Source organism: Rhyacophila brunnea, unplaced genomic scaffold (genome assembly GCF_057557595.1).
Source record: "Rhyacophila brunnea isolate RB1 unplaced genomic scaffold, BYU_Rbru_1.0 scaffold_20, whole genome shotgun sequence".
Taxonomy (NCBI): Eukaryota; Metazoa; Arthropoda; class Insecta; order Trichoptera; family Rhyacophilidae; genus Rhyacophila; species Rhyacophila brunnea.
The window spans coordinates 3,190,007-3,205,106 of NW_028232860.1; the positions used below are offsets into that span (position 1 = coordinate 3,190,007).

Consider the following 15,100-nt stretch of genomic DNA (forward strand, 5'->3'; position numbering starts at 1 on the left):
TTTTATTAGATTCAATATGAACATTAATTCAGTTTTCATAGGTGATTTTGGCAAAATTCATTAATTCAAAAATGAAAATCTAACCTAACCTAACAAATATGGCTTCCTGTAAACCAACAAGAACCGTGTGTTATTTAGACATCAATTTTATGTCAGTACTATATGACCCAAAGAGGTTGGATGGTCTTTAATATACAACCATATAATATCTCCGATACAACATTTCACAGTGAAGTATGATACGGTGAACTGCATACGTACAGATTTCGGGACATGCTTTAATACAGGGTTTAAAGATTTTGTGACAAAGTGTTATGATGGAGGAGGGGAGGGCAGAAAATACCAACACCTAATGGGTGGTTAGTTCTACACATTAAGAACACAGGTGATGTTCTTTTGCCCAGTTAGTTATCAGAGAGGTGAGTGTTAGATATTGATTTACCTATACTCATATATCGTCGGGTTAGTGCCAAAAGTTGGTAAGTCGATAGTTTAGGTATTTAGAGTTAGCAACGGATTATGTGTCTATATATAAATATGTATGCTAGAAAAAAAAATCAAGGTCATCCGATATATAGAACATAGTTTTTTAGCTATTCATTATTTTAATAAAAATACGTAACTCCCGTTTTTTCGATTATCCAACATCAAAAAAACTGTAAAGATGCTTACAGTATTAATCTAGATAAAAATCGAACCAAATGTCAATGAAACGCGGTAGTCAAATCTTTGTAATGGCACTAACCGATTTATTTTAGTTCAATACTTGAGCTAAAAGTTAAAACTTCTTCTGAAATAAGTTTGTAATAACATTTACAGTATTCTCTTAAGCCGCAGTCGAGTCAAATTCAATGTACTAGTACTGCCAAATATTTGTAACTTCAGTTACAGCGCGCATTTGCCTATGGTTTTGGCCATTTTGCGGTAACTCTAGCCAGAATTATCATTCTTTCTCCTACAACTGTCAGAGCACGTTGGTGCGTGATCGTAATTATTTGTGGAACGTTATTTAGTGTTAATATAAAATGGATAGTAAACCATTCCCAAAGTGCTTGTCATCTAGAGCTGTGAGGATTTTATAATCGGTTTATAAAAATACAACCGATGGCTGTAAAACAAACTGATGTCCGATGTCATACTGATCAGGTAACTACATTTTGTTGATTCATTTGTCTTTACTTTCGTTGTTTGGCGATTAATAATTGTTATATTTCTCAATGTTTTGATAATAAGTATATTGATTATGATATTATAATATTACAAAAGTCCACGTGTTTATAAACGTGTAATAATTACTAATAAAAATAATAGATTATAGATTCGTGACGTGTCACAATGCACGGTGCATCAATTTGAATATCAATAAATAACTTCGTTTTAGTTTTGTTTGTAAGTTGTATTACTTCTAATAATAATATAACTTATCTTATATAACATTAACAGCCAAGTCCTCTGACCTATTTCTTAACTAATATAGAATCATAATAGCCAAGTTATGGCTTTGTGACGTGTTGCGTTTCAAGAGTAATAATTTAGAATGTCTACCTAGCTTTAATGTCAGTGGCTCGGTTATCATTAGTTTTTTATAATAACAATGATGAATAAGATTTATTGACACAATAATAATTGTTCCAGGATCCTATGCTATTATCAACTCCTACGGAAGAAATCAAGGATCACCAAAATCATTGCCCATACCGGACATTATACTAATTTTTTTATTAGTCATATGAGAGGGCGGCCTGTTATCAATGTGTTTAGTGAATTAAAGAATGGATATTATACTAAAATGTTGTGATAACTAAAGAAAAGAAAAGAAAAAATGTGTCGTGCTGGAATAATTCCATAAGAACTAAATTCATGATAAAAAGGACTACCTACCTACAAGTGCATCATGTAGAAACATTATTCCCGAACCTTCCATAAGTGATAATGAAATCGAAGAAGACGGTGTAGTGTAGTGTTTATTATAATAATCATTCAATTGTGTTAAAAAAGAACGGAAATAGTGAATAGAATCATGTTAAAACCAATTATTTGTGAATTTATCTCTTTATTCATGTGTTATTTCAATATAAGTTTGTATATTTTTATTATGTCCTCAATTTTGGAACTGTAAACTTTTGTAAGTATTATAAATTTATTTGTATTTTTTACTAATTAATATCAATTCAACTTGTATTATGAATGTTTTTAAAATCAACTATTGATTGTCCATTAATAAATTAATACATTTTATAATTGTATCATACCCATAAGTTTGTATGCTATTTTGGTGTACCCAGATTAATTAATACGATTTATTTTAAGTTTTTTCTCTTTATTAGGTCATGTGGGTAATTAATTATTAAAATAATTAAAGTTTATGTAATTTTATTATTTTCCTGACTTTTCCAATGTATACTGTTGAAAATAATGTAATTCCTATGACATTTTACTATTATAAATTTCGAAATTTGTATGTTAAGTATTACTTATATTATGTGTATTTGTAATATGAACAGCCGTATGTCCATTAAAATATTTATAAATGCATTGAAATTGATCATTGATAATATAAAATTGCTTTCAAATTTATTTCTTTAACCTATAAACCTTCCCTTTCTTCAATCCTAACACAATGCTATGCAAAGATAACTCTCAAAAGAGCTGATTCATTTCTGCCAAAGGTTTGTAAGTCCCACCTCATCTTAAAAAATGCGATTATTTTGTATGATTAATTTAATTTTTGAGTTTTTTAACATGCAGGGATAACTGTTAATACTTCAATTCATCTAAATAAATAAGGCACAAATAAAGCATTATGCCTGATTTTAGAGGGCATGTCAAACTTTCAAATTGCGATTACTCCATAACATGATTTCGAGACTTACCAACATTTGGCAGTATACCGACGATATTTAGAATAATTCAGATTGAATGTTTACTAAACTTAGAGGTACGTTGGTTTAAAAATTTGAATAATAAAGAAATTCAACTGATGATTAAGTAGAAAATCTCTCAGATTGTTAGAATCTGTCAGAAGACATCCAAATGAAATTTGTGACATTTACCAGTTTCTGATGCCGGTTCACAGAGCTGTTGGCACTCCTCTCTGTTCTTGAATCTGTTGTTATTACCGAGGCATCCTCCGTACACAAACTGCGAGCATTGTTTTCTCTCGGTATCGAAGTACCAGGTCGGGAAATAGCCCTCGCATGGACCTTTAACCTTGGGCAGCTTGCAGATATCTGAATATATACGTCAATTATTAATTTAATTTTTCAATAGGCCAAAAATGCAATTAGAGCTGGAGTGGGAGAAGAACAAACATTCACTCGCTTAGTATAAATGCGGCTTAAGGCAGTGCCTTTCATCCGGGAGCTCCAGGTTCGATTCACAGTGATATCACAATATATTTACTTAACATACGATTATCTCAAAGCCTGGGCATTTGATTGTTTGACTTCTACTACTACTATATAACTGTTTCTCTACACTACTGCCATTGGGCCTCATGGACTGATGTAGTGTTAAAAATGAGGGGTCTAGAAACAAAAATAAAATGGCAGTTTCCATTTTCGTAAAATGTTAGCAAGTCATTAAAAATGTTCTGAAAAAACTATTTTAAAATGCTGTTGGGAAACTAATAATAATATATATAGGTATATAATATTTTAGAATACTTTTTTTTAGTAAATATGCCTGTAAGAGAGAAATAAAACATTAAATTTGACTATAATGACCAACATTTAAAAAAAAAAAAATGGAAACTACTGTCTTTGTTTCTAGAGCCCTAATATATATTATGTTATATAATTATATTAAATTTAATGAATACTACACGTTTATGTCAATAATAAAAATGTAAAATAAACAGTAATGTGTCGCTAAATTTCAAAATCAGCCAAGTCCATAATAGATGAATAGGAGAAAAACAGCTTTTTGTTTTCTCAAATACACAGTCCCAAGGGTGAAAGTTTATATTATTTTGAGTATAGAATATTTAAAATTAATACATCCTACATTTTGATAATGCAGAAATGTTAGAAAGCAGTAGTTCTTCAGCAATTCACAAAAAAGTCAAAAATACCTAAAGGTGGACTTGGCTGATTTTGAAATGTAGCGACACGTATTTTAAAAACTGTAAAATGAACGATGCTTTAGAACTATTTACATTCAAAAGTAATGGAGATCATTTGTAAATGTCAATTCAAATAATAAATTTACTCACTCTTTCCTTGCGGCTCAACGCAAACATCCTTACACTCATCTTGGCTCCTGAACCTGTTGTTGTTACCACCGCAGCCTCCGTACCAGAAGCGAGAGCAACCGCCGTATTCCATGTCGAAGAACCATTTGGCAGTATAGTTCCTGCAAGTTCCACGCTCTCTGTCCAGTTTGCAATCACCTTGAAAATTTATTTGTAAAACATTTTTTTAAATTCGAAAAGATTTTATATATTTCTCTCTCTATAAATGTTTTCAGATTATGTGTGTTCAATAAAAGAGTTTTACATTCTAAAATCTTGTGAATTATTCGTTTATTAATAATATTTTTTTTTCCGACTCGACTATGTCCGATCATAAGATCATAATATGGACCTCCACAGAATAGAGGTTTGTATTAACATAATTTTTGTTTTCACGAGAAATGGATGTCAGCCACTTGCGCAACCTATTAGGTCCATACTCTGACTCATACACAAATTGAAAAACAATATATGAAATGCCTAGTTTCAAAACCCCCTAAAACGATTTTAGGTAGTTTTGAGAAAAATGAGAAAAACTCATATTTATTAAATCTGTGAACTTTATGTATTTATTATTTAATTCGTACATTCTAAAGAGTATTTTGGCTTATCCATTTTAGGAGTATTTGAAAAGCACACCCAACCATTTTAGCGGGTTTTGAAATATACCCTAATTTTTGATCATACGCATTGACTGTCTCAGGCGTTTTTCGTTTAAGTTCAATCTTTGACCATCATATAGGTAACAAAAATATCCATCTAAATAGATTTCTAACTTAAACATTTTCAAAAACCGTTTTAGGGGGATTTGAAACAAGGCGCTTCATATTGTGTACTTGCCAGACACAGGATTCGAACCTTTAACGAACAATATTTATATGCCTAAATTGTGGTCGTCACTCCATTTTTGGTTTTTTGTTTATTTAATGTGCTCCTGACCACTATTCCCACCAGAGTAGACCACAAATATTTATTCAATTAGACTTACCATGCAGATTAGCTGGCTTATCTTTACACCCTTCAAAGTCGTCTCCAGTAGCCTCTGCAAGTCCATCAGGACAGCATCCAAACTTGCTAGCACCGCAGTCGCATCCTTCAGATTGAGGACCAGTGGCGGCCGTCTCTTTGTCTGGACAGCAACCAAATTCAGAGTCTGCGCAACCGCAGCCTTGCTGGCGAGGTCCTCTCGCAACTCGTTTGCCATCAGGACAACAGCCAAACTGGTAAGTGTGGCAGTGGCAACCTTGGAAGTCAGGTCCTTCGGCCGGTGTATGCCTGGAAATATGAAGATATTGTTTAATGTAGTTACTTTAAATAAACTTGGTTGGGCCAAATATGGTGGCCGTCATTCTTTATTTCCCCACCTATCTCACATCCTTATTTATTATTGTCACAAGACCAGGCAACCAGCAATTATTACGAGTCATGAGACGACCGTGATTGTGAATAACATTCAGATAGCTCAAGACAACGGGTGCGTGTAGGCCTGTTACCGCTAAACATTGATTAATTCAATTATACACACTGATCCAAGAGTTAGCTCGAGTGACATCAAGTAAGGCGGTCGTGTGCGGGCTTGTTATAGCTTAGCTGTCGCTAACTACCGATGACTTAAAACGCATACGTTCGACCTTTGTTGCGCTAAATCTAATACGGTTTGAGCGAACGTCACGTCTATCATCCATCCTGGACTTGTCATCATCATTCCCAACACCAAGTGAAACTGTGAGAGTGACATTCCGAACCGTCCGTTTACCAGTGCGCAACCCTCAACATAAAAAGGTCAGTGTCTGGGATTCTGGTTACACCCCCCCCCTAGATCTGTAATCCGCCAACCTTCTTCTTCTTCTTTGATGGTGCTACAGCTCAAGTCGAGCCCATGCCTCCTCCACCGCCGTCCTCCAGCCGGAACGGTCTTTCGCATGTCTTTTCCAGTTCCTGATTTTTAGCAGCTGGTTGGCATCTTTTGTAATGTTATCACCCCATCGTGTGTGTGGCTTTCCCACTGGCCTTTTCCCCCCTGGGTTTCCTTCGTGGGTCTTCTTCGGTATCCGTGACTCAGGTATGCGCTGGACATGGCCTGCCCAGTTTAGCCTCTGGAGTTTTATGAAGGTGGAGAGTTTTGAATCTTGGTATAAGCGGTATAGTTCTGTGTTGTACCTAATTCTCCACTCCCCACCATCATTCATGGGTCCGTATATCTGCCTCAGGATCTTTCTCTCAAAGCAGTCCACCATTTCAGCTGCTTTCATATTTAGCGTCCATGACGGTATGCAACGACTGTGCGTATGACGGTTTTATAGAGCCGGGTCTTAGTTTTTCTGTGGACATTTCTGGATTTGAATATGGGCAGCAATGAGAAGTAGGATTTATTTGCAGCTATTATTCGGGCTTTTATTTCTTCCAGTTCCTCGTTCTCTTTTGTAAATTGGAACCCAGGTATGTGAACCGATTGACAACCTCAAATTGATGGTTTCCAAAACTGAAACTTTGGCCAAGCCTACTCTAATTTTGTCGGCTTTGTACCATGACTTTAGTTTTGCACCAAGTGAGACTGTGAGAGTGACATTCCGAACCGTCCGTTTACCAGTGCGCAACCCTCAACATAAAAAGGTCAGTGTCTGGCATTCTGGTTACACCCCCCCTTGATCTGTAATCCGCCAACCAACATCCTCAAATTACAGTCCACTGCTAAAAGCGCCATCATTAGGCCATTCAAATTTGTGAAGACGTGATGGGGAATGCAACGAAGAAAATATTCTGGAATGCATATGAGTAAAGGATAGGTAAACTAGAATACCACACATCATATTGCACAGTAAACACGTTCCTTATCATTCTCCCAGTAGTTCTCCCAATAGATAGAAAGATAGCTGGTACTCAACTGCTGAATAAAATAGACATGACAGTCTAAAACAGGAATAAACAGAAGAATTTAAAACAAGTATCTTTGCATGACATTGATTAAATCAATGGTTTCCAAACCTCATGTTACTATGCCCCCATGTTTGGAAACTACTGGATTAAATAGTGTAATACTGTGGTTTTGAAACTTTTCCATTCCACACCGCCCTTAGCGTATAAACAATTTATCACAGCGCCCCATAATATTACTACATAATGATACCGGCCTTTCTCCGTCGAGGAGAATGGTGAGGGCCGTATCACTAGCAGGCCAGAAGCGGGGTGGAATGAGAGAAACGCACATTGTGGTTGCTGGCAGGAGTTTATTATATTGTCGCAGGGTATTGTCGTTGGCGGTGGTGGGTAGAGGCGGTTTTTGCTGACTGTTAGCTTGAGATCTTGTGGCTTGGGATGCTTGATGCTTGCTTGGCGCCGACGCAGTCTTTTTGGCTGGAGAATTGGAGATGCTGGCTTGGCTTCACGTCCAAGGCGAGCAGAAGCGATGCTGGCTGTCCGGCGTCCGATGCGAGAGAGGGATTTTTGCGCGCGTCCAACTGTCAGATTGCCGGCATCATCGCGCTCTCTGTTTTACCGACGGATTGACTAATGGCGGCACAAACGGCCGTTTTTGACAGACCGCGTCTGTGTTTTGGCGGGAGCGTGGACAAATTCGAAAGTCGGATTTGAGGAGCGGCGGGCTCTGCTCGGCCGAGGGTTGCGAGAACCGCGAAGAGTGGACGTAGGCTGTCGTGTTATGGGAAAATTGATAGTTCGATCCGTCCTTTGAGATGGTCTCCTGTGGGAGACCTTCATCCGGTATCAATAATTACTTATTATTTAAAATACATGCTATAATTATTATTACACCCTATAATTATTTAACGGTAACCTGGTTGGTAGAGAAGCCGTCTTCGAAGCCGTGGGTTTTCGAAATCTTGTGTATCTCTATTAAATGGTTGTGTCGGGTGAATGACTAATAACCATACCTCGTATAAAACGTCTTGTTAATATTATAACCTCCACTCTGTAATGTTCTATGTGTTTCACTCGGCAACAAACATAATAATTTTATTTCCTGTTTGCTATATTTAAAAAAATTTGTTTTCTGAAACGTATCAATCATTGATTGGCCATTCCGTCCTGGTCAACCATCTAGATTAAGGCAAGAACAGAATACTATGTTGCAATTTTGTTATTAAGATTATTTACCTATTGGGACAGCATCCGTGTGTAGTGTACTCGCATGGACATCCTTCATTTTCGCCGCCTTTGGCAGACGTTTTGTTGTCAGGGCAGCATCCATAAGGAGAAAATTCACAGCCGCAGCCTACAGAAAACAATAAGCCATGAAATAAACACTCTATATTATGAATATAGTATTATATTGGAATACAATATATTTTACAGAATGAAAAATAACACCAGATATGAATATCGACATGAAAAAACTCTCACTTAAATTACGATGGATGTTGGTTCAAGTCCCAGTTAATCCAATTTTTTTTTTATAAATATGTTTCTGTTGTATATTATGTATATATATTTGTTACCTTCGTTATTCGGGCCTCGCGCAGAGTTGACGTTATCAGGGCAGCACCCGAAGGGTCCTGACATGCAGCACCCTTCTCCCATGGGTCCGTGGGAGGGCGTCTCTTGGTCTGGACAGCAGCCGAATATCGATTGCTTGCACGCGATCTTGCAGTTCTCTTTTTCAGGACCACTCGCTAAACGTAAATCACATTATTTGATTATTTTATGCAAAAAAATATCAAAATAACATTGGTAGATATTAATTATAACCAAGCATGCTTAGTACATCATGGGTTTTCAAAAATGGTCCAGTTTATTGTCCGGCAACAAAATCACTGATAATATATTATTTGGCACATAATGGTAAAACGCACTACATATTCAGATACAAAAATGCATTTTCATTAAAATATATGATAGAATGGATTCATATTAGTTGTGATTATAGCCCATTTACAGATGCGAGGATCAAAAAAGTTTAGTGACTTCTGCATTTTCACGCTATAGTTGCAACTCACACAACATATTGTGCGCGCGAATGATAGTGGCGACCCTGGAAGAAAAATATACAAACTAGACCATGCAGCACACAAAACATAGATATCCACGACAATTTTTTGCGTGTATGAATTTACTGCTGGCAATAGTGTGCACATTATAGTAATAACGCACATCTTATTTTTAAAGTATAAGCAAGATGCGTTAGTTATTACTCTGTGCTATTTGAAAAGTTGTGAAAATATTGAGGGAACTTCATAATCGATGCCGAATAGTTGACAAAATGATTGATGATTTGGAATAAAAAATATATCGACAAATATAAATTGAACGTCAGTAAAAACGTCAAAATGTTTTGCTCAGAATATCGTTGGTCTTTGTTATTGTTGTGCATACTGCTAATATCCCAAGAAAAGTTATATGGTCACTAATTATTTGATCTATACATGCTGTGTTGCAACTTGCACCTCAATAAGTGTTTATTTTTATTGTTGTGACAATGCGCATTGCCGGCAGTAAATCTGTGTATGTATAAAGAGCTTATAATACTTCCTTATAATACTTGCTTATAATAATTATTCAGAATGAAATAAAATGGGCTCTCTATAAGGGTTACTATTGATACCTTGATTCAAAATTGCTAAAAATGGTTACTAATAATAACACCTTGAATAGGTATAGGTTAATTTTGTCATAATTAGGTATGGTGTAGGTGACTAAATTGATAAAGCACATTGATTGAAATTCAAGTCTCGCCGTACATCAATATTTACCCCAAATATTTTTTATGTTTCTGAAGTATTTCAATTAGGGAATGGGACAACTGGACGCCCGGACAATTGGACGCCGTACTATCGTAGACACGTATATAGAATGTAGATGAGAAATTTTAATCAGTTTCTATCTACTACCTAGTAGTTTTAATTCATTTTACTCTTGACATAATGTTTTTTATTGCAGATTGAGAATCACTATGCCTAAGGCTTTATATAAAAATAAAAAAACTCTTTTTTCGTTGGAACTTAAACATATGCACGATTAAATCATTATTTCCGTGTGCATATTTAAATTCTCACCGACTATTAAATCATAATATAATAATTCAAATATAAATAATAATATTACATATATTTTTTTAAAGTACCTATAAGTACCTAACGTCCATTTATTTTCGAATTGCGTGGCGTCCAATTTTCCCGGCGCCAAATCGTCCTAGACCCTTTGAATTATGTACACCTAATATAATAAAATCATTGAGCTTACCAGGTGTTTCATTATCGGGGCAGCATCCATGTTTGGTGGTGGAGCATCCGCAACCAGCCTTTTTGGGTCCAGTGGCCGGAGTCTCTCCATCCTCACAGCATCCGTGCTTGCTCTTCTTGCAGTGGACAGGTGGTGCGACCGTTGTCTTGACTGAATAACCAGCAAAACAAAAACATTATAATACTAAAACTTAGAACTTATCAGAGTTCACAATTATAACTTTGTCTATGACCATACTTTATGGTGATTTCTCAACATTTTAGTGTGATTGAATTTGTAGCCATAGAAAAATTTATATTCTGTACATTGGTGGATCGAAATATGGCAGGTTGTTTTTATATAAATTATTAATTTAATGTGTGAAATATTATATAATAGGTATATAAAAAAAATATTAAATAAGTTATGAGAATTTTTAAAACTGTCCGACAACAAGAAATTAGCAATAACAGGAAGTCTCCGTAGTCGCATATAGAATACTTCTCAGTGACGTACCTGCCATGGCGGCAACGCGTACTAGAGGCATGTTTTAATAATGAATCGGCTCTCTTTTTAGATGTGACTCCTTTTCTTCTTCCCAATAAACCAAAAATTTACTAATAATAGTTTAACATAAAAGGCTTCATAATTACCACGAGAGCGTAAAATGAAATGATAAATTTGAGGGCATTCCTCATTAAATTTGAAAACGGAAGTGCGATTAGCTTTAGTGGAGGGGATTGTTAGTTGAAAGTTTTAACACGTGGACAAGAAGTTCTTGTTCGACAGTAATCGCCATTTTTTTAGAGTCTGGGGCAATGATACTCAACCTTTTTTGTCTTCGGGCCAAATACATATATTTGTAAAGTAACGCGGGCCGCATCACTACTGGTGTGACGAAAAAAATCATGAAACCCCCCCTTTTTTACAAAACATTTTTTGTAAAAGAGAAAATTATGCGTGTTTTTTAAATTAATCATGTGCAATAGCAACACTCTTATACCAGATCTGATGTGGACCATAATGACAATCCTCTTCGGGTGTCACTATCTGTGCGTCAAAGTCGAAACGAATCTCAAGATATACGAAATTCCTGATAATAAATGTGTTTTGGGCCGCACATAAAAGCTTAAAGGGCCGCAGGTTGAGAATCGCTGGTCTAGGGCCTAGGCTGTGCCACCAAAAATCTTTCTGCATGTCACCTAGTGCCTATAGGTTGTCAAACATTGCTATGTACCATTATAATGATCTCTTTTAGTTAAATTTCTGTGGTCGATAAAAGATTTTTACTATGGAATTACCTTCTGACTCTGGACATCCCTTCTTCTTGGGTCCAGTAGCTTCTTTCTCACCATCAGCACAGCAGCCGTATCTGAAAATAAAATTAAGAAAGTGTCATCAAGCAACGTATATAATTATTACTCATTTAGTGCTAACACCGCGACTGGCGCATTTGGAGTCGTTGGCCATTAGATATAATTAACGTGTTTTTTAAATGTGGTAAATAAAAGGTAATTAAAAGGTTAGCAGTGATTGTGTTAATGTCTGCACCACAGACATTATCAATTAGTGTAGCTGACAGTTATAAACACGGACGGTACTGCACACCAATAAATTCTATTGTCAAGCTAGGTTCATTACACAATGACGTCTTTCACCTAACGTCGCCAGGAATCGAACTAGGAAGCCCCAGTTGAATTACCAATACCTTACGTCAGTGGCGAAGAGTGGAGGTAGGCTGTTAAGATTTGCCATAAATGGTGCACACTAAGCTTTGTCAGTCATCTGTATTTGTTTTCATTGAAATAAGACTACAATTTACAGATGGTGTTAGTTAGTTTTTAAAATTCAATTAAACACTGCGAAAACCAAACCATAAGAGATAATAGTCAAAAAATACTCATCTATCTCAAATATCTAGAATCTGCAATTAAATCATACATAACTTTAGATAGAATAATATTTTTATCTCTTATAGTTTGGTTTAGGCAGGACTTCATGAGTTTAAAAAGATGAACCAACAATTTTGTCGTATCGCCCAAAATATACCAAAATTATTGTGATTTGGTCTAGACACGGCTTGATTAATTTTTAAAAACTAACCAATACCATCTGTAAATAATTGTAGTCTAAGGCGTAAAACCCACTTAACGCAGCAAGTGGGGCTCTCGCGCAAAATTTCACAAGTGGCGCGTAAATCAACGAAAATACAACGTAATCAAATACGCCAGCGCACACTGGATTTGACGACGCATTATGCCCGCCTGCCCCATGAGTCATCGTTTTTTGGCTTCTCGGCGATACGAATTAACGAAAATACAACATAGTCCATTCATTGAAAACGGCGAGCAAAATCACGCTCCTCGAAGCGTCGTCGATGCGACGGGCGAGAAGCCATTATTTAAGAACAGCGACCTCTCTGCTTAGTTATTGCGTGTCCGATTTTAATTACAAGCCCCGAGAAATTTAATAATATTTTTATTGCTTTGTTATGAGAGCCGCTGATAATAATAATTATTTTGTGATGCTTGAGCCCCTTATTACATAGGTGAAGGGTAATGCGCGGGTGGGAGGGGGCCTACTCAGTAGTGAGCGCACCGAGCGCTTTCTTGGTGGGCTTTATGCCTTAGTTCAATAAAAACAAATACGTATGAACAGTGTAATGTGCAGTATTTATGGCGGATCTTAACAGCCTACCTCCACCCTTCGCTGCTGCCTTACGCATTAGACTACGAGAGCCACCAACCCATTATCAACCCACTGGGGACATGTATACTGGATCAAAACACACATTGATTAAAAGAAAACAACTTGGGATTCGACAGTGTTGAACTCTACTCTATGATATAATGATATGTTTGTCAGTTGCTTGTATTCAGTTCATTTAGTATAAGCAAAATGTATTGAAAGATAGATCCTCATAAATGCATAATGCTGAGTTTACTTGGACTTGAGACAAGTGGGTGGCGGTGGTGGGCATCCTTCATCATTGTTTCCTTGAGCAGTAGTCTTGTTATCTTGGCAGCATCCGTAAATGGTGTCGTTGCAGGCAACAGTGGGACAGCCTTTCTCCTTTGGTCCTTGAGCCGGAGATACTCCATCAGAGCAGCATCCGTGCTTCGATTCCTTGCAGGTTTCTGGTGTTGGACAACCTGAAAGAATAACATTGGTATGTCAAATGTCGTATCGGAAATATATGGCCGTTTATTAAAGACCGTCCAACCTCTTTGGGTCGTATAGTACTGGCATAAAATTCATGTCTAAATAAAACTCAGTTCTTGTTGGTTTACACTTTACAGGAAGCCAGCAGCTTTGCAGCAAACAAATTTTGAAAATACCCGATATACCAGATTATTTGTTAGGTTAGGTTAGGTTTTCATTCTTGAATTCATGAATTTTGCCAAAATCAGCTATCAAAATTGAATTAATGTTCATATTGAATCTAATAAAATTGGAGACCGTAAAGTATACGGTCATCTCTTTCCGATAAAAAAGCTCTCGGCAAACTGTGCCACGGCGAAAAGTTTTACGTACAATTTACATGGATCCGTCATAAATATAGTAGAGGTCATTTGAAATGTGTCTCGAATACTGCGAAATTCCCATATCTGTATCATTTTTGTTAAAATAACTACAGATTAGTTAAAATATCGCAGTCGATCAGCAGTATTTTTGTTGTTTTTAGTACATCAAAAAGTAATTTTCGTCATATAGGTCAGTTACGGGACGGGGTATTGATATTAGACCATCGATATATGACTTCGGCGAGTCGATTACTGAATAAATTATTTCATACCTTTTTCGAACGGTCCCGTGGCGGCGGTCTTGTTATCGAAGCAGCAACCGAATTGAGATTTGAGGCATGCCGGTTTCTTCGGACGTTTCTTGCACTTACGAGTTGTCTCTTGGCTGACAGCCTCAGACGTCCAGCCCCAAGAGCCTGAAATAAAACAGAACAAAGTTTTTTAATATTAAATCAGTCGACATAATCCATTATGAGGCACGTAGATACCGGCCTTTCTCTGTTGAGGAGAATGGTGAAGACCGTATCAGTGGAATTGAGAAAAATGCACGTCGATTGGCAGGAGTTTATTATATCGTCGTTATGCAGGGTATTGTCGTTTAGGCGTAGGTGATGGCGATTTGGCGGGTTTTAGACGCGGTGTTGCTTCCTAGAGATGCTGGCTGTTCGACGTCCGAGGCAAGAGAGAGCTTTTCGCGCGCATAAAATTGTGGGATACGCGGCGTCATGGCGCTGTTGTTGGTCTATCGGTTGTGTACCTCCTTGTTTTACCGATGGATTGTTTAGTGGCGGCACTATCTCGTGTGGCCATTTTTGGTAGTTTTGCATCTTTTTGAATTTTGGCGGGGGCGCAGACGAATTTTAAATTCGGAAATTTCAGTGGGGGTGTGAAGAGTGGACGTAGGCTGTGGTGTTTTGGGAAAGTTGATGTTTCAGTCCGCCCTTTGAGGTGGTCTCTTGTGGGAGACCTTCATCTGGTATCAACTTTATGTTGAAATTCACGCCATTTTTAGGGTGGAACTTATGTTACATTGTATTACATAACAAACGTCAACGATGTCCGGACAGAAATTTATTTATTTGTTACATTCATTAAGTAAAACAATACTCATTCCTACATCAATATAATATGAATCCATACCATTGGCCAAGACTCCATACTAGGCGATTTA

At 36.8% G+C, this 15,100-nt stretch overlaps 1 protein-coding gene across 1 annotated transcript in view; it reads right to left on the reverse strand.

Annotated features, from left to right (window-relative positions):
- The window catches only part of Ppn (proteoglycan-like sulfated glycoprotein papilin), a 326,333-nt gene that overhangs the window by 37,788 nt on the left and 273,445 nt on the right, over window positions 1-15,100 (reverse strand). Inside the window, exons 25-33 of the mRNA XM_085948667.1 lie at window positions 14,202-14,345; window positions 13,350-13,557; window positions 11,707-11,777; window positions 10,427-10,576; window positions 8,686-8,859; window positions 8,345-8,462; window positions 5,220-5,506; window positions 4,214-4,390; window positions 3,054-3,230 (exon numbers count right to left, since the gene is read on the reverse strand). Of these exons, the coding sequence (XP_085804793.1) occupies window positions 3,054-3,230; window positions 4,214-4,390; window positions 5,220-5,506; window positions 8,345-8,462; window positions 8,686-8,859; window positions 10,427-10,576; window positions 11,707-11,777; window positions 13,350-13,557; window positions 14,202-14,345 (1,506 nt within the window). The remainder of the gene's footprint in view (window positions 1-3,053; window positions 3,231-4,213; window positions 4,391-5,219; window positions 5,507-8,344; window positions 8,463-8,685; window positions 8,860-10,426; window positions 10,577-11,706; window positions 11,778-13,349; window positions 13,558-14,201; window positions 14,346-15,100) is intronic.